The sequence below is a fragment of the Equus asinus genome, chromosome 25 (genome assembly GCF_041296235.1).
Source record: "Equus asinus isolate D_3611 breed Donkey chromosome 25, EquAss-T2T_v2, whole genome shotgun sequence".
Taxonomy (NCBI): domain Eukaryota; kingdom Metazoa; phylum Chordata; class Mammalia; order Perissodactyla; family Equidae; genus Equus; species Equus asinus.
In genome coordinates, this window is record NC_091814.1 from 48,450,371 (window position 1) to 48,470,820 (window position 20,450).

The 20,450-nt window shown below is 43.8% G+C and overlaps 2 protein-coding genes across 2 annotated transcripts in view; one reads left to right on the forward strand and one right to left on the reverse strand.

The window, feature by feature from the left end:
- SLC9C2 (solute carrier family 9 member C2 (putative)) overlaps window positions 1-1,971 on the forward strand; it is a 78,529-nt gene extending 76,558 nt beyond the window's left edge. The window contains exons 24-25 of the mRNA XM_070497961.1: window positions 87-272; window positions 1,780-1,971. Of these exons, the coding sequence (XP_070354062.1) occupies window positions 87-272; window positions 1,780-1,875 (282 nt within the window). The 3' untranslated portion in view covers window positions 1,876-1,971. The remainder of the gene's footprint in view (window positions 1-86; window positions 273-1,779) is intronic.
- Window positions 1,972-9,126: 7,155 nt separating this feature from the next.
- Window positions 9,127-20,167, reverse strand: PRDX6 (peroxiredoxin 6). Its single transcript, XM_044757893.2, has 5 exons — window positions 19,740-20,167; window positions 15,777-15,933; window positions 12,410-12,556; window positions 11,469-11,615; window positions 9,127-10,137 (listed from the first exon to the last, which is right to left on the reverse strand). Exons 1-5 carry the CDS (start codon window positions 19,832-19,834, stop codon window positions 10,009-10,011), a joined length of 675 nt encoding a protein of 224 aa, XP_044613828.1. The 5' UTR covers window positions 19,835-20,167; the 3' UTR covers window positions 9,127-10,008.
- Window positions 20,168-20,450: the final 283 nt, after the last annotated feature.

Consider the following 20,450-nt stretch of genomic DNA (forward strand, 5'->3'; position numbering starts at 1 on the left):
GGTCAACTAAATCAGTGAATTTGCGTTCTTCTTGATACCATGTGTCGCTTTGTATGATTCATAGAAAAAATGTAATTTTATTGTAGGACTTAACCTTTCGGAAGTGTGCAGAGCTCAATCTTGCATATGTGCAGACTTTATCAAGCTACAATGAAATGACCATTGATAATGAGACCATGAAATTTGTTATTGTTGTGTACGGCAGTGTCATTGATACTAAGAGAGAAGTACCATATCTTGCACCTTGCATTTTACCTAAAACCTGTGGACAGGTAAGGAGGATCCTTTCTAAAGAGTCATTTGCTTTTCACGGTGCTCCAGAAGTGACTTCAAAACTCAACTGACCACCTTAAAAATAAATTTAACCTGTAAAGACCCTGCAGTTCTCACCCACCCTTGATAAAAAAGTCAAAACATAGCCACAGCTTCTGTGTACTGTTGCGCAGGTTGTGTCCTGCACAAGGGTGTGACCAAGGGGCAAGTAGGTGCTGGAACCTGCCTGCTCTCTGCTTACTAAGCTGTTTGCCTTGGTGTGAGGCTGTGCCTTCCCACAAGGACAGGGTGTGTCTTTTGTAGTTCACACCAAGGCAACACCTCCTACGCTAGTGGCTCTAGAAGTATCTGCATTGGTTGATAAGAAGGGAGTTGAGTAGGGGCCCGTTGCTTTGCTGCAACAGTAGGGGCTGTGGGCACCCCATGATGGTGATCCCTGGGCCTTATCATTCCATGCCTCTAAAGGAAGAGGGATGTGTGAACACTTGGGGCACAATGGGGTGGAAGAGCAGAAGCAAGGTCCCTAATGGGCCACCTGCCTGCCTTCCATTGAACCTCAGGGTGACAGAGGCAGAGCCCAGTTGGGGGAGGACCAAGAGGCCTGAGAAGAACTGACATCTCTCTAATCTGATAGTAAGTTTCTCCCCTTTGGAAGAGGCCCATTCTGCCCGTTCAGGCTGGGAAAGGTCATTAATTACATGAAAAATTGATGAACCTCCTAAAAAGTTCATTTGCCCCTTTCATAACATTCTTATTTTCTACCTCTCAACAATTCAGAAGATAAAGGTTATTTAAATGTTTTTTGTTAATAGAAAATGAATATCTCTTTAGCTTTGAAGGGAGGGGTAGGGTGAGGCAGGGGACAACGGGAGCAACACCCACAGTTTAGTTTGTTAAGACGCCAGATGTGGAGTTCAAAAGTCAGTTCAAAAGCTGACGCCTGTGCCCACTAGGTGTGTGAACCTAGGCAGGCTGCCTTCCGACCCCAGTTTCCTCATTAATAAGATGAGGACAGTAGCAACAGCCATCTCCTAAGGTTATTGTGAGGATTAAATGAGATAACACGTGGTATCTAGAAATGATAGTTATAATTGTTACTTGTATGCTATTTGCATCCTGGGAGGGCAGATTTTGTGGCACATAGGCCAAAAGCTCTGAGAAAAGAAGACAGTCCTGCCCCCCGGAAGGCTTGACCATCAAGGCAGGAGCAAAAGTACCTCTGGATGCAGGGGATTCCCTGTTTTCAAACTGGGAATTTCCAGTCTGGTTACAAGTAAGGTGTCGAAATTCCCTTTCTGATGTCTGTAAATACACAAAAGATAATTTGCTGGCCCAAGACTTTTTGAAGCAACATTAAAGAGGATTTGAAATGAAAAAGATAGAGCTTAGGTTGGAGGCCCAGTTCTAGGTGTTGGCTTATTTCTTATATTCTTTGGAAAGGTTAGAAAACAGTCAGCTTAGAGATCAAAGAATGTTCTTTTGACTAATTTTGACTTTTCTGTTTAGGTTCAGGGAACTTCAGATTTAAGCAAGTTGCTGGTGATCCAAGCATCTGAGCCTGTCAAAAATAATAATAACGCCAAGGTCATGGGTAAGGGATAGCCTGTTAGTGGCAGGAAAACCATTGAGAAGGAATTTTGACACATGTAAAATTCATTTAATTCTAAGAAAATGATTTGAGAGAATTGTGTGGGTTTATCATCAGTCCCCATCCTTGGGCTCCCCCTGGCTGCCACACAGCTTGTGGGAGGTCACAAAGACTTCCAGACACTGACATCCAGGTGGCTCATTCCTGTCTCATGTCCCTCCCTCCACACCTTTGCGAGGGGAGAACAGCTTCTATGGTGTACTCTGTTCCTGCCACATAGTGCTGTTGGGGTCAGAGCAGGAATGGGCAGGGCATAGACTCTCTCACCGCAGGCCCAGGTGTGGGGAGCTGGTTTGCTTCCAACAACAAAAGCCACTGAGTATTCCAAACCATGGTCACAGCCACACTCAAATGACTTGCTTTGAGGTGCACTTTGTAGTCACTAAGTAATGAAAGTCACTAAATATGTATTAGCACCCAATTGCATGTATCACGGGGCTAAGCGAGATACAGAGAAGACTTGCTCTAGAGAAAATGCATTCAAGGTCTTTCATTCAATGCTCAGCATCCCCAGCATCCCTGCCTTACCAAGCCCTGTCTCACCGTTCTCCCAGCTGCCCCAGCTGCAAAACCAGAGTTATCCGTGATTTGTATCTCTAATTGGCACCATCCCAGTGTTTACAGTTCATGTGACCTGCTAGCTTAGACATGATATAATTCTTAATGAATTGCTAATTTGGGGGGAAGGGTTTACATGATTTCAAATTGTGCTTATAAAGTGACATTTTATTTTATTATCTCTCATTTGCATAATTATAAAAATGCAGCCCCACTGTGTACTGGGAACTATGTCAAATGCTAGTTAGTGAGTGAGTCAAACAGGGTCTCTGCCCTGGTGCGGAGGAAAGACAGATATTCAGTAATTCATTCCACTTCTCCCCTAGAAGTGAGTTCAACCTCAGACATTCTTATGGCTCACTTTCCCTGCCCTGTTCTAGGGTCATAGGCCTCGCGGTGATTTTGGGAGCTCCCGCTGCTCCCAGGTCTCCTGTCCAAGCTGGCTGACACTGAGATGAAGTCCCTCAGCCCTCACAGTCTCTTTAGGTCTGCCACTCTGCTGCTTCCACAGCACTCTTGGGCACAGGAGTCTACGGCAAGGCTGGGAGCTCAGGCCTCCTGTTAGCCGCCCTGGGGCACTGAGGGCTACTGAGTCAGAGATTTTCAGCACTTCCAGGACGAAGGGCACAGGTCTCTACTGTTCCTCTCTCCTCCCTCAGGCCCTCTGGAGTCATTTTTAGACGAAGGGAGACACATGACTCTGTATTCCCCAATGAGTTTGGGACAAAAGTCACAAACGGTAGGCTCATGGACTGGATCCAGCCAGTACACTAGATTTGACCCACACACATTTTCTTTTAATATTGTAAAATTAGTTGCCAGGCATAAACTTTCAGAAATTTCACACTTAAAAAAATCCAGATTTTGAGCTTTTCTTGAAAAAATCAGAAAGTCTTTCAACACTAGGTCCTCATTCCTTTATGTGGGGAAAATCAGACAGAGCTGAGCACCAACTGCCTTCTACAAGGGAAGCAGATGCTCTCTGGTTTGCCGGAGGCCACATCGCTCCCTCTTGTCTCATACAGCCCACTTTAACCATGCATGTGAACTGTCTGTTCTCGTTTGAGTCTGTCAGCCCTTGTACTGGACTTTTGGGAGCCTATTAACAAACCTCCTGAGGGAAGAAAGTAAAGAGCCCATTTGAAAGGGGAGACCCACAGAGAGAAAGAAAATTGATATTTCAAAATATTCTTCTGCTACTTTACTCTGAAACTCCTAATTTAGTTTTTCTGTTTGATGCCTGTATTTGGATTGGTTCAGTCAACACTGGTGTTCGAATGACCAAGAAAGAACATAACTGGAAAAGATGAGGTAATAAACTCAACACTTTGATTAGATTTTTATTACTGTGAATATTAAACTACACAGCTGAAATAAATTGTGAAGTCAAGTAGCAAAACATCGGTGAGAAAAGAGACTGAGCGGCAACTCATTAATTTGGAAAAATCGGGATAAAGCACACCTGCATTACTTAAAAATTAAAATTATAGAATATTTTTGAAAGATATAATTTTGCCCCAAGTCTCCTCTCTCCCAATTTTCCCCTTCCTCACCTCCTTCCCCTGATGTTTAATTCAAAAGTAGGGATCTCGGGGAGTAGATGATGCATACAGCTGGACATTAGCATTTAAACATTGATGCTCCTCCCTTTGGAGTGTGCATTCCCTGTGGATGTCTGGGTGCTATGCTGGGAGTATGTGAAGCCACAGGTGGATCATGGGCATCTTCCTAGAGTACCAATGTTACCTGATGATCTTTTAAAGAGAGAAAACACATTTAACCATGAGGTAATTTAAAATGTTTCTTTAAGTTAAAACACACATATTGTAGAGTAGGATAACAAATTTGCATGAATTTTTAAGATAAAACAAGAGATTTCAAAGCACTTTATTATGAAGAGTCAGTCAGGTTTTGCCCTGACATCTTTTCCTACTCTCCTCAGCAATCAAGGCTAATTTAGGAAAGTTTGAGAAGGCTGGAAGTCATACAGAGAGCAGGGGAGGGAAGAGGGGCCAGTTACGTTTGGTCAGGACACAGCAGAGGCAAGTGTGGTGGGAGGGGGGCCCTGCAAAGGGTCTCTGTTAGGCCTGAGTCCCCTGATGAGTGGAGTGGAGGAGGAAACAGCTCTGAAGGGGCAATGGGGCGCAAGGCAAATGCAGCAGTGGGCCAGGCAGCAGTGATGGCGCCAAGGATGGGCTTCAGAGCCCTTCAGCACCCTCCCTCCCCCAGCGCCCAAGTCACCCCAGAGAAATAGGCCTTCTAAGGTCAAATGATATGCTGTATAAGTGCGGCTTCAAGAGAAGTCCCTTGCCCCACCATATCCCCAGACAGATAGTCACCCTAAGACCCTTCTAACAGAAATTCTGGTCCCGCTGCTGTCATTTATGACAATCAAGGTGGTTTGCAGTGTGTTTGTTGTGGGAAGGAAAGTTTCATTGACCAAACTTATGGGTAAAGGTTCCTTTAAACACAGCAACTTAGTCCTTTTTAGGCAGCCTTCCTAGGATCTTCTTCTCCTCTTTCTTAACGGGACCCTATTTCAAATGGGAAACCTAACTGAGAGTCAAGAAATTGGTTCCTCATTTGTCACTGTCTTTTCCAGGTCCCATTATTAAAAAAAATTCCTATTCTGATTTATGAAAAAGGCTTTCGGTTACTTTGCAATCAGTCACAAAGTTATCTAGGGTTCAAGTCTCCTAACATTTCTCTTTTCCTAAGTGCCCCTTTGGTAGACTACTCGAATTGAATTAACGTCAAGAGATGACGTTTGATGGTGCAGAGAGGCACATGTATTTGCTTATAATGTATCATCCAAAGGTCTTAATGTGTAAGATCTCTTAGAGGGAATGTCCCAGATAATAAAACGGAAACTTTTCAGTAAGTTTTCTGGTTGCATTTAATAGTTAATGTTTTCCCTGACATGCTCATAGTCTAATATTTTACTTTTGACTTTCTTTTATAGTTGGAAATTGAATCCCATCTCACAAAAGGATACTAATGGCACTAACGTGATATGTGGCGTCAGGTTAAAGACTGAGCTAATATCCCAGCTCAAGTGCTGAAGAATGATCTGGCAAGAAGTTTACTTAGAAGTTGCTGAAACAATTTACTGCTGCATTTATTTTACAAGCAGTTGATGGACTGCTGCAAATTCTTCAATTTTAAGTAGTTGCGTTATACTTGAGATGTTAAAAAGTTCTTCTGGATAATATATCCTAAACTCATGGCCTACCAAATGAAATTCTGTGTCCAGCTGCGAGCCAGTTATAGCAGAGTACAAATTATCAAAAGCATTGTACAATTTATTACCGTCTAGAGCATAGGATCCATAATCCTGACTTATGATAGTGCTATAATTAGTACCTCCCTAACATTTTCCAGAGTAAAGTTATTCCCCTCCCATTCCCAATTTAGTAAGTATTGAAAAAAGGAACTATGTTCCACAATCGTAGTTACTGAAAGCCGTTTTAAGAGAAATTAACAATCCTACATTGCATAGTACTATTTGATAGTACTTTTCATTTTATTTTCAAAACTCAAATAAAGTTGAATGTTATGGTCTTATTGTTTATTATTTAGAATCCATTGTTCCTTTTCATCCCAACAAGACTTTGAAAGAATACATGATTCTCTACACTAGGGAAAACCAACCATAACAGAGGTAATAATGGAAGGAAATACAAGAGAGTAAGTCAAGCCTATTTATGAAGAACCTTCTGGATACCTAGTGTAATAGGGCAGTATTTCTCAGAGTGGCCTGCAGAGCACCTGTGTGAGCAAATATCGAGTGTGGCTGCACATTACAGAAACCCGGCCACCATGGCAGAACCACATAGGGCCTCAGTTTCCTGATGTCACAAGATGTCTGGAATAGAACAGGACTGGTGCAGCTGCTTGAGGAAATTATCACTGATCCAGGCTCCTTGTAGCTCCCTTCTCCTTCCTTGTTGGCCGGTGACTTTTACCCTCACGGTGGCAAAGTGACATCTGTAACTCCAGGCATCCCATCTGCTTTTCAGTAGGGCAAGGAGCTTTCTCTTTATGAGGCTCGGCCTTTCATCAGGAAGGGACCCCACGCCAGGCCAGCACTGTCACATGGCCACACCCATCTATCATCTTAAGATGAATTTTAACTGGCATCTCACCTTGCCACCCTTAATACAGCCTGTGTGTTGTAGTAAAGAATGAGGGGGAGATGGATAATGGGTGAGCACCTGCAGTGTCTGCTGTACTCTGCATCAGAATCACCTGAGCTGCTGGAAATGAAGAATTTCTGGCTACCTACAGAGGGAAGCTCTGGGATAGGCCTCTCGGCTCTGTATTTTAACACGCTCCTCCCATGATTTCATGCATAATGAAGCTTGAGATCCACAAGTATAGAGGATAAGGAAGTGGCAGAAACAGATGTCTGCTCTACAATCTTGCTTAGGAGACATAATACCATATATTGGAAACAACCAGAGGACAATACTTCATTCCATGAGTATCAGTTCGGATGCGTTTGGCCTCAGGTACTAGAAAACCCAAGTCAAAAAGGCTTAAACACTAAGGAAATCTATTTTTTTTAATGTAATCTAAGTCAAGAGGTAGTATGGGTTCCTGGTTGGTGCCCAGTGAAGATGAAGGCTCAGATTCTTTTTCCTCTCCCCTCTGTTGTTGACTTTATAGCCTCATTCTATAGCAGGTTCCCCACTCCCGGGTTGTCAAGACGCTGCAAGCAGCAATCAGTGCTTTATGTTTTCTTGTTCACATTCAGTGCAAGACCAAAAAAGCCTTCCAATGCTCTCAAGTGAGAAAGAATTCTTCTAGAAACTCCAATAATCCTCTATTTGTGTCTCATCCCCAAGAATTGAATTACATGCCCATTTCTGAACTAAACACTGACAAGGTGGCGATGACCTTTTAACCAGTTAATGCATTTTTTATGCTAGAGGTATTTCCTCAATTTGCATTGCCCCAAAGGGGTGGGGGCAATTGGAGTAAATCGCTATGCAGTTAACTGCCCCCAGTCATGAGCATTTTGGCGCTTTAGAAGCAGCCATGCTGGCTCCTTCCGCTTGGACGAGCTTCGCCTCAATGCAGATCCCTACCCTTAGGGTGAAGGTTGGATGTGAGATCAGAGTTGTGGCAAGAAGACCATACAGGAGCCACAAGTTTATCACTTTGCTAATCTTGGAAGACTATCTATTCTAGCCAAAGCATTTGCTGATTCTTTGAGCAGCCGCAGGGAGTGCCTCTCAAATTCCTTGTTTCTCATAGCCACAATGGTCATATATTAATTCACTTTCAATTAACACATCTTTGGAGGTACAATGCATTTTTTCTGTTCTCCCTATGAAAATTGACAGCAAAAATTCTTGATAGGGGAACTCTAGTCTCCAAGCCCAATAGTGTATCAAGATGTATTTAGGATCACTTCTACCCTGGAAATGCAGATTCATTACATGATAGTCTATACTTGGAAAAGAATACTTGCACAAAGTCTCATGGCTGCTTCGTGATAGAGCCAGAACCCAATCTGAGGCTATGTGACCACCTTTTCTTTGAGCTTTTTCAGTGTTTTTATAGCGACATCATCTGTGTGGGTAGAGTAGATGTAGCCAAATAAAACACCAAGGTTTGGGTGCTTGAGTGAGTGAGGCAGGTTTACTGGGGGAAAAGTTGATGAATTTGATTCTGAATTTGCAAATTCAATGGCAAATGTTCCATCGGTCAGTAAAGATATGACTCAAGTTTGAATAATTAATGCTGGAGATTTAGACTTTGAACTGTTACTATAAAAGAAAGCTGAAGCCAGACTCTCCAAGAGACAAAGACTAAAGAAGACAAGTAGCAAAAGGAAGGGAAGAGAGCAGTGAGGAACCCAACAGTTAGCGAGGGGATGGGAGCCGGGAGCCAGGGCTTAGTCAGAAGAGACATGCCGTAAGAATTAGTCCTTTAAGGGCAAAATACTGTGACTCAGAGAGGACGTGAAGGCAAGACCAGGCCCCTTAGGTCTCTTTCAGACCAGCACTCCCCAGGATATTGTATAACTTGGAATTTCCACCTACATTCTCAACCTTTTTAGTGTCTCTCAAATTTTACATGTGGAGAAATCAAGGAAACTAAAGGCATAATGACTTGCCTAACACATGGCACCAGGGATTACATTTTACATTATTGTACTCAATAAAAATACAGAGGGCTACATGTAAGAGATTACACCAGGTATGGGACACTTCTTTCTAAACCTAGGACTTACTAGCACAGTATAATAAGTCTTGAGAGACCACGAATTCAGAGTGACCAGTACTCTTTCCAGAAAGCAGACCTGTACCCTTATCCTCAAGATTCAGATTCTTAAACCCAGCAATCCCACTAAGGCATTAGGTCAGGAGAGCTCTTTACAGCAGGGATCAAACTCAAGGGCCTACAGGACCCAGGCAAGTAACAGGAAGGAGAAAACTGGGCTGAGATGTGGTGAAATCATAGGTCCATCCATTTTCCATTTCATCCAACCATGCAAATGCTCCTCCATTTTCATAACATGGAATTTTATATATCCACCTTTGGAGAAAAGTGCCAACGCCAATCCTACTAAGGACACCTCTGCCCTCAGGACACAAGTCTAAACTAGTACTTCACAATGTGACAAGAGACTTCTCTGATCCAGTTTTAACAAAGGATTTATTTACCGATCCCTCAAAAGCAAAATTCAGAAAATAACCCCCCTCACTGCAAGAACAGTTCTATAATAAAACATTGTCAGTCCTCCTCGCCTCTCTCCCCAGGGCGTGCCCCTTCCCTGTGCACATCAGCAAAGAGCAGCCTGACCTGGGAAATACCGTGTGAAAGGCAGTGTCATATTGCTGGCACCTTCTGGTTCACCTCCCTAGCAGACACATGGAGCCTTTTCTGCAGCCTCCCTCTTTGGATAAAAAATTATTGAAAAATTTTCTTTATAGCAAAATTTTTCAAGACCTCCCCACTCCCAACTTCAGTTATCTCCTGGAAAAGTTCAGAATTGAAGTTTTTTCCCCAGCGGTGATTAAAACACTGAATACTGAAAATCAATTGGGTTACTCTAAGTTCTTGAATTATATACTTAGTCATCTACAGAAGAAGTTGAACCTCAAGTTCCGTTGCTCCCCAAAATGGGTAACAGAAGAGAGGATTTGATGAGAACAGCTGAAAAATTTATAACCATTCTATGATGGAGCAAAGCAGGCTTTTTCAACCTCGCTGATTGTACCCTGCAGAGATCCAACAGATTTGAGTCTCAGATATAGAATATATTTCAGAGAGAGACAGCAGAGTGCTAAGATATATGAACAGAATAGAATGCTGGTGGAGGCACAGAGTAAAGAATCCCAAGAAACTTTTAGTGCCATTTTCATTTAATAAGCCAGCAGTAGAGCAACCTTAAGACCTCAGCTGTGATCGCACCAGGATGTTTTTATGAAATTGCTCAGGAGAACAGGACTGGCAGCTGAGATCCTCCGGCTCACTGTGCTAAGCAAGCAGCTCCAGCCCCAGCTCCTTGCAGAGACCTATGGCTGTGGGGTGTAGCGGAGGTATTTTTTGCCAGATGGGAGCTCTTTGGTGAAGACTCCTTTAGGGAAAAGTTTTTTGGCTTCCTCTTCAGGGATGGTTGGAAGGACCATCACGCTATCTCCATCCTATGGAAAGACATTGAGAATGGTGAAATTCAATCTTTCAGTGAAGCCTAAACGCTAGGAGTAACTTTAGCAAAGTAGCTCTAGGTGCTAAGGAGAATAATCAAGTATTCTTTACCCTCTCCCCTCCGAGGAGTTTTGTTTTCACAACTTGATCTTTGACACTTCAGTGAGGGAAGTACTTTCCCATCTTAATAAGAAATAGTCCTATTTTAAACCCAGTAACGACTTGCCACCACACTTTTTAAAATTGTAATTGTAAGCCCTTCCCATGGGCTGTGAGGCCCTGCAGGACTGAATCCTGCTTCCTCTCTCATCCCTGGTCCCCCAGCCCAGCTCCTGCTGCTGCTTTTCCAGGCGCTGGCTCTCCTTCTCTCCCTCCAACACACCACGCTCACTTTTAGGTAAAGCCCTTTAACTGCTCCTTCTGCCTACATGCTGTGCTCTTCCTTCACAAATATGCAGGACTTGGTCCCTTGCTTTCTTCATGTCGTTCCCCAAGGTTCCCTAGGAGAAAAGGCTTCCTCAACAATTCCTCCCACTGCTGTGCTCCCATTCTCCCCACCTCTGCTTGATTATTCTGTCGCCAACTAATATGGTATGAAGTGGCTTCCTGTTTGTCTCTACCCACTGGAATGTAAGCTCTGTGAGGGGAGGGACTTTGTATCATTCACTGCTATACCCTTCCACAGTGCCCAGTATCTGGGCTCAATAAACATATGTTTAATGAGTGGATACAGAATTTAAGTGATTTGCCTGTCAGAAAAAACAAAGGTACAAAACGTGGTATTCAGGTTTTGTATTTTAAAAATGTAGCAACATTAAGATACTCTTGTGATATTATCCATGTCGGACATATTATAGAAGTCTTAGAGATTCAGTTTATGAATAAGTTCCAGAGAATTCTACATGGGTTTAAAAGACTGAAGCTTAAGCGAAATGAAATGCTTCATGATATTAACATACCAAATAGTTGTATAGCTGTGACTTAAGTAGCCAATCAAGGTTTAGCTATAAATATTTTGCCATTAGGCAAAGGTTAGGGGTTTAAAAGAATCCTTTTATTAGGAAAAGGAATCATTCTCACCAATTAATTTGTCCAAATAATCTAAAGGTAGAAAGCAATATAGGGAGATTGTTTTTCATATGAAAAGTGTTAAAGATCCTAAAAATGGGCTCTCAGCAAATCTTAACTCAGCCAGGAGAAAAAAATCCTCCCAGTGTACTTGCAGGACAGAAACACAGCCCCAGGTAACATAGACCCTGAGGGCAGCCATTCAGAGCTGGCCTGCAAGGCCTATGGGGTATCTGCCCTTTTTAATTAACATCTTTACCTTCCAATCAACCGGGGTGGCAACCCTCTTTTCCGCTGTCAGCTGGAGAGAGATAACTACTCTGAGAATCTCATCAAAGTTCCTGCCAGTGGTAGCTGGGTAGAGGATAGACAGCTTCAGTTTTTTATCAGGACCAAAAATAAACACCTGCAAAGCACACAGAAGCATAAACAGAAAGAGTTCTTTGAGTGTTTTTGATATTAAAGCCTCTCAGAAAGCTCTTCAGTCATTAAAAATGTTCAAGGGTGAAAAACAAAACAATGACAAATGCCCCCCCCCACCCCCCCGCCTCCCTCATAATCTGGAAAGATACACTAAACTGTTAATCTGGGTGGCTGGAATATAGATAATTTTCTTCTCCATGTTATTCTTCTAAACTTAGAAGGGAATTATACTTGGTTCTGCTGTCCCAGTAAGAAAAACTGATATGCAAATTGAATCCAGCAAGGCCTCAGGAAGGTACTATGTTAATTAGGGATGACTATCATAAAAAATAATACTAATGGGAGTTGATACTGGTGCTCACATAGTTGTACATTTTTGCAGACGAAGGACTAAGTCTGTTCTCTAGTGGGTAAGGACAGGACAAATAGGAATTCAAAACCAGAGCTGACTTATGAAGAAGGACATGAGCCATCACTTTAAAGAGAGGGCTGTCAGGAGAGCTAGAGAAAAGATTTCTCAATTCTAGATGACATTTTTAGGAACTACTTATTTTTCTGTAGATTTCCAAAAGCTTTAGATTAAGCAGTTTAAAAATTTGGGTGAAAATTTGACTTTGCATCATAATTTAGATAATCAATGAGATTGCCACCAATGTAGTTATTTCCTAACTGGAGATATTCTCCTTTTTCCTCTAGTTGGTCCAAGCATTTACTTGGACATAGAGCCTGGCCAGTCATGATGGCTGGATTTCTACATAATGGATTTCTACAACTCACCACACGAGCTGTCACAGGCATGCCCTTTTCGTCCTTCTCTGCTGGGTCCAGCATGCCCAACAGGATGGCAAGGTCTCGATTCTTATCATCAATGATGGGAAAAGGTAATGTTTCTTTGGGTTCATCACCATTGTAAGCGTTGATATCCTGAAAAGCAAGTGAAAGAGGAAAGAGAAATCTAAACCAGGCACATCCTCTGAATTCAATCAGTGAACGGCCATCATCTTGCAAGACAGGGAAGAGGACCACAATCATCATAATCTTCTCTAAGCAATTTTAATAAGAAAATAAACGAACAAACACTCCTCATCTCAATTGTTCGTTGACAGGAATAATAGTAGGGTATAGTACTTAGATTATAACCATAGACACTTTTCATGCCCAAGTCTCTTAAAATTTGGCATGCTTTTACTGGTCTGAGAAAGCAGCATGAAACTCTTTTTAAAGGCTGAATAATAGAGTCAGATCCCAATCCAAGGTGGCTGTGGGGACCCAAATGCTGTAAAAACCCATCAGAAACAATGGGGTCATTGAGTCTCTCACACCTAGAAATAATACCACATGCCAAGATAATCCTATACATCTGGTCCCTGCCTCAAAAGCATCCTGACTCAGACATTAAGCTACTGTACGACAGGTCAAGAAATAAAACTTAAAGCGAACATAAGAATGGAGAGTTGAATGTATACTTCAAGGACAAGTCAAAGGCAAATCTCTTACAGGTGAAAAGGCGGAGGTAAATTTACAGTAGGGTGAAATCCACACAGAAAAAACGAAGCATTTCAAGTCTAACTAAAGGATAACAATGTACTCACCTCCTCTCTCTACCCCTTCTCCTCCCCTAGTAAAACTTCATTCATTCATTCGTTTCTACTTTTCCTATCCCTGGAAGTTTTGGGGGGGGAAAAAATCTAGCTTCATTGTTTCATGTAGCATTAATGTAGCACTTGGTAAGAAAAGATGAGTAAGACGTGGACTACAGATAAGTAAGACACTGTCAGGTGTCTGAAGGTTTCTGCCTTCAAAGGAACTTCTAATTTGGTTAGATGATTCCCATATGATGCAGCAGCAAACACAGGGCTGCAATACATAAATGTGAGATTGCAAATACTGAAGTATACCAACAGCCTCATTTGTAGGACCGCCAAGTTAGCAAAGGCTTCAAGAAAGGGGTATGACTTCTACCTGGGCCCTCGAGGGATGGATAAGATTTTTACAGGGAAAAAGCAGGCACTCTAGGGAGAGGGAGCAATATTAACGAAACCCGTAGGCGAGTCTGAGCATAACCTACTGACTAAAGAATGTGGAACTTATCTTGGTAGTTTTAGGAAGTAATGGAAAAGAGGATTCAAAGATGAAATAAGATCTACTGAAAGTAAAACAGGAGTTGATAGCATAGCAGATACAGAACCCTTATGGATTTCTCAACAGAGAGGCGACAGGATAAAAGTGACATTGATGAACTTTGAAATGGATAACAACGCAGTTTAACACCTTCCTTAATTTTATCATCTTAACTTCCCTTCTGCTGTCACTGGCTGCCAATCACGTTACCATGACTAAACAATAATCAATATGGTTTCATGCCATGGCACTTGAGGTTTCCTCTATAATCAGTCGTACGTCAAAGTCTGGGCACTACTTCTGACAGTTGGAACTTGTTTCCTATTCAATGCAATCACAATTTTGAAAACTTCTAAGGCAGAAGCTCATGAGTTAAAATGAACCTGGGTATGCTCCTATTCTTTAAAAAGTATACACTCCTCCTTCAGTGACCTGTAGTTTCAATTACCACGAAGCAGTAATTCTCAACCCTGCCACTTGCATAATAGGCATTACATTACACCCACGAACACCAAAGAACCATGTTTTGGCTTTATTCTATCTTGAGTCAGCCTAATTCCTTCTCCCTATCATCTAGTATCAAAAAGAGCACTGGTGTGAGGTTCAAATGACATAGCCATCATTTTCTAGGACAGCAATCTTGAGTAAGTCCCTCCAACTCTCTGAGTGAAATGCCCTTCCCTTTTCTCCTATACGTGATTCTTCTAATATCAGAGACTTAGGGTTAATAGGTATGAAATGGCCAAGGGACGCAGCCCAGGTGGCCAAGTCACAAGTCAGTACTACATCTTCTATTCAGTTGCATGTGAAGTGTTTGACATAGTGCCTAACACACAGTGGGCCTCCCTCAAAAGTCACCTATCATTACTTAGTAGCACACTGTAGCAAAGACATTAAAATATTCTCAAGTTAAGTTTAGACCACCATATTTATTGTCCAAGTAAATCCTTTTGTTGAAAGTAGACAATTCCTTCAGTACGTTCAACAAATACAGCCCAACCACTCGGGATGTACTGAGTACTGAGCCCTGTTCTTTCAGTGTGCAAAACAGGAGTCTGCCCTCCTGAGCCTCCACTCCGGTGCGGAGACACAAACAAATGAGCAATATGCAGAGTATTTTAGACGGTGACAAGTGTTAAGAAGAAAAATTAATCAGAGGGCCATGGGGAGGGTGGAGGGAGTCATAATTTTAGATAAGGAGGCCAAGGAAAGCCTTGATGAGGTGTCATTTGAATTGAGACCTGAAAGAGGTGAGGGCAAGCCACCAAGATAACTGGGGAAAGAGTCTTCCAAATAAGATGTGGGATATATTTGGAAGGCAGAGCAGACAAGTTTGCTCATGAATCAGACACGTGGTGTGGAAAAACAAGAGGAGTTAAGGATGGCTCCTGGATTTTTGACCTGAACAACTACAAAAACGTGACTGTCATTAGCTGAGATAGTAAGACCTTGGGATTAAGAATAGGAGCCAGTTTTAGACATACTAGGTTTGAGATGATGGGACAACCCCGGGGAGATGCCGAGCAGCCAGAGGTTGTACCAACCTGGAAGCCAGGAGAGTCGGGCCTAAAGATGGAAACTTGGGAATGACAGCATACAGATGTTAATGGACGTGCTCACCAAGGGAAAGAGCACAGATAAAGAGAGAAGAGGTCCAAGAAATGAGCCTAGAGCAACTTTAGCATCAATTAGGAGTTGGGAGATGATGAAACTCAGTCTGAGCATGAGCAGGAACAGCTACAGATGTGGTGTTCTGGAAGCCAAGAGAGGAAAATATTTCAGGATATACAGTGATCATGTGGGTTGAAGGCTGCCGGTAGGCCAAGAGAGATGAGGGCTGAGAACAAACCTTTGGATTTAGCAAGTTGTGGAGGTCCCTGTCCACTCCAAGTCAGGTTTTCAAATAATCAGTAAAGTTTGAATCTGAGGTTTACTTATCCCTTCACTTCAAAAAATCTAAGCTGCTCTCTGTAATTTATAACTTGATCTACAACCTCGAAGCACATGCCAACTGGTACTATACCTTGCTCCAGGCAAGATGGTCTTCAACACTGTCTATTGAGAGAGCAATCATCTTAACGTTCCTCTTGGCAAATTCTGGTGCCAGCTTTGCAGCTCTGCCAAGCTCCGTGGTGCACACCGGGGTAAAGTCCCGAGGGTGGGAGAAGAGAATGCCCCATCTGAAATGAGGAAAAGAAAAGTCACAACTGCATGAAGAGGTTCTCACCAATTTCATGTTGAATGAGAAGTCACAAATCCTAGAGCAAAAATGACTTCTTTTTTAAATGAATGCTTATAAAGAGAATTACTTTTAAGCTTTTCTATTGAAGAATCCTTTTTGATCTTTTTACCTCCAGAAAAGCCTATGTTTAAAGCCCAATTCAATCAAAGATGAAATTTAACATGATAAATCTTTAAAAAGACTGTAATTTTAGGGTGTTGTCTCTTTTAATAACTATAGAGCCACCCTGACTCCTTTTCAGCTAATAAAATTTGTGCACTCAAACCAAGTAGCTTATTGAAATAACTTATTTTCCTTCTTACCCTCTTCTACAATTTTTTCTAAGCACAGAGACCTGACATTCAGCTCCAATAAGGATGTCCCAATATGCCCTGAATTCAAACAAATCCCTGACTGCAATAATAAGTAGATTATGTAATCTGAAATAAATAGGCTTCTATCCTTTTATATGTAAAATTAAAGTTGACAATCGGCTTCTCTGAAATGAATGAGTATAAAATCTTTTGTAAAACTATTTTACTGATCTAACCTGCCAACAGGACACCCAACACTTGTACCCTGGCAAACAACAGCACTTTAAGAGTTTTACCCATCTCTTCATTTGCAGTTTTTTTTTCTTCTTGCTTCAGACCAAGTAGGTAGAAAACTGACAGCCTAATGTAGATTTCTAGAACTACAGATTCTTAGGAAATACTAATATGTAAATGATCATTGCCTAAGGTTAAACTTGTATAGATTTTAAGCATGTTTCAAGTGAAGAGTGACCAAGAACCTTTAGAGTACCATTTGCTTTTCCTTGGCAACAGAAATTACTCTTCCAACTGAAAAGGAAAATTTCACACTCAGTTTTCCACATTCCCGTGGATTTACATTAAAGCAGGATCCTAAACTAGTAGAATACTAAATCCACTCTAGATGCCAAGCTGACCTCTATTAAGTTTGCCGTTTCCTGAAGTACGAAGAACAAAGCAGAGACAAGGGTACCTCCCTCTGCCGCTCAACTATCTCCCAAAGCTTCAGGAAAGGAAAAGACCTTCTTATACACAAAGGGTGGAGGGCCTATGGCAAGACTGGGAAGAGAGAGGTAATATTTTTAGGACTGTGGAGGGGTGTGGGAGGTTTACTTTTTTATAAAGGGCAATGAGGGACATACATCTTTTGAAACAAACAGTCCAGCTATGAGTAAAATCTAGGCCTTAGATTCTATGGAAAATATCTCAGTGTCAGATGGGATGTAAGAGAAAGTCTCCATAAGTTGAGGAAAAATGACCAGTGCATTTCTTCCCATATTGTTGAAGGGGTGATGAATTAGATCGTGAGTCAAGAGCCTGCTTGGCTGACTCATGCTGAGGCACTTGCTTTTAAGCTATTTCACATCCTCCCCCCACTCCAAAGCCAAACCCCATTTACCACAAGCTAGGAGGAGGATAAACTCTGAGAATGTCCTACTATCTCCTGCTTTCCCCTCTAGGTCTCCCTACTACTTCCTGCTCTTAAGAGTAATTCAGTTACATTATCCCATTTCCTTCCTTCCTCATTTTCAAAAGACAAAGGTTTCCTCCTTTAAGGGAAAGGTCCCCACTCACTAACCCCCAGAAAACACATTTTGTTTGGTGAAGATGTCCTATGAAGAAGCTGCTTCTACCACATCTGTACGGAAACAGTGACCAGGCTCCATACACTCACCAAATGCAGCCCCCAAACCCCTTAGTTGTTCCCAATTGTCAGGGGTAGGGTAGACACCTGTAATGTTTGAAATTATTTTGGTTCTTTCTCCAAAAAAACACCTGGAACAAAAACTGACAGTGAATTGAGATCACATACACAATGGAGTTTGGAAAAATTATATTAGGCAAAAACCCATGAATTATAACGATATAAAGGACTCAAACTTCTTTTCCTGAAGTTCGGGAATACTATCCCACGCCTGACTCGAGGCAGACTTGCATATTATTTGTTTATAGATGCAGACATTTTTCTCATCTTCCCTCTGGTGTCTCCCTGAGAAGGTACCACGTTTAACCAGATCAAGACAGATTTAGAGGTCAATAAACAACGACACTACAAAAACCCCCAATAGTAGGGTTAGCTTAAATATTAAATAGTTACAGCATTTATAAGTATTGCTATAGTAAATATGCCTGATGTTAATATTTATCTTTAATCCACACAACCTAAGAGTTCTGGTAAGATTTTGTTTTATGGGGGTGAGGGCTGTGGGTGGAAATGGGAAGGAACATACTCTGAATACCCCGTGGGTTTTTGCAGAAATACTCTACTTAGAATTCCGAGTATGAGACCGGCCTTAGTCTGTATTTCTGAAGTCTTTTCCTGACTTTAAGGTCTGAATGTTCCATTTCTCATCCCTTTTCTAGTCTAGTCCTCTCTTTCACAAAGCTTAGCTTTTCCATTCATCAGTGGCTGGAAAATGGACTTAAGGGATTGGGTAAGCCTAAGGGTATAAGAATCTCTCCCAGGTTCTTTGTGTAGCCCTGTCAAATCACTGATTAAGCTCATAAACTTCCTTCTCTCTCTGTCTACAAATATATATACCCGGATACTGCATATAAAAAGGATACAAACCCCGGGGGGAAGTACTAACCCTTATAATACCAGTGTAGTGGGGCCACTGAAACTTCAGAATCACAGTATAACTAGACACATCTGGGATGTTTCAGATGAAGACTAAGCAACTTAAAGTCTGCTGATTCAGGAGCTGTTAGAAGCAGGGCGGCAGCAATTTACTCCTAGTTTTAAAGGAATGACTGGCCAGCCAGATCATGGGTCACCAATTTGGTTACCACCACTAGCAAGGCTACGTGCTGCTGGAAGCAACGCAGGAGGGGGAGGGGACAACGAAGGGCACAATGGGAAACAAAAGGTCTCAAAGTGGGGAGGCACACGTGTCCTGGTGCCCGCAGTGGCCTACCCTGGCAAGAACAGGTCACTGCAACTGAACAAGCCCAGAAAGCCCTTCTCTCAAAGCGTTGCAACTTCTGGAATGAAGGACACACCTATATACACAGTGGTCTTGTTTCCTCCCAAAGCTGTTACCAAATCATATCCCGGCCACTGGAGGAGGGTCTGGACAAAAAAGTCTTTCAGTCACTTATTTAGCAGCTGGTGGTTTTAAATTTTACGTCTTGTGCCAAGAGGCCGGCAAATGCCACTGCAGCAAGCAGAGAACCCTTAGATAACACGCTGGGCCCTCCCGGAACCTTCAGCCAGCAGCAGTGTCCTCTGACGCTGGCCTAATACACTCATCTTTCCCAGGGAGCAAATTCCAGAACGGAGGCAGGGAGGGAGGTGCGACCCTGGGCACGAGTCCCGGGAAGTGACCGCCGATGCCTCCCGGCTCCTGCCCCCACCGGGCTTCGGCCTGACCACGCTCTTCGCACAGTTTACCAAACTGAGTTAAAGAACAACAAACCCTCCTCCGCACCGGCCTCGCATTCCTGAGAGCCGCGGGAAGCCCCTTCGTTCCCCTCCCCTTCCCGCCCGGGGCCTGCCCCGCCACCGGGAGGCAGGGGGAGCCAGCGGCCGGCGCACGGTGGGCCGGAGGGTCGCCGGGCTGGGCAGGCGCCACCCGCCGAGAAGCACGTGCAGGAACCGGTGCGAGAAGAGGCGGGCGCGGCCAGGAGGGGGCTGAGCCGTGAGGGGGGCGAAAGGGAGAGGAAATAGGGAAGGCACCTAGAGTCCGGGCGTACCCCGAGGCCAGGGCCGGGCTACGAGGTGGCCACTTACGAGTCTCCCAGGTAGTCGTGGAAACGGATGCGGCCGACAGTAGTATTGGCCTCGAAGTTGGGAGCCTCGTCCCCGAGAAGCAGACCTCCGGGCATGGCGGCAGCAGAGAGGTCTGGCGATGTAGGTGCCGGCGGCAGCGGGGGCGCTGGGCTGCGGGGGGCGGGACGCAGGCGGGGTGGGCGGGGCCAAAGGCGGAGCCTGGGGGGGGCAGCGGTGGAGGCGAGGGGGCGGGGCGGGGCGGGGCAGGGGCGGGGCCGCGGCCGGCGAGGGCGGGAGCGAGCGTCTGCAGCCGGCGGGACCGAGGGTGGGCCTCAGACCTGCCCCGGGCTTGAGGGTACCAGCGTGCGTCTCTCCTGACTTGAAGTCCCCCCTCCCCCAGGAGGCTTGCGGGTGCCCAGGGTTTGACCCTGCAGTGCGTTTGGGCTTTGGAGGAGAAAGGAAGCGGAACGCAGTAGTAACGGGAACCGGAGGCGGAGAATCGTGGGGGCGGTCAGACTCCGGCTGCCCTGGGGAGCAGCCCGGGTCCGCGGGGACCCTCCTGCGCACCCGCCCCCGCTCCCGACGGAGGGTCGGGCGACCCCTCCGCTCCCTCCTCTGTCACTGTGAGCCTTTGAACTCCTGACCGCCGCAGTCAGCCTAGCCATTCTGAACTCACTGTACCGGAGGATGTGGCAAGGCCGAGACATGTAGGGCGCCTTACGTTAGAGGAAG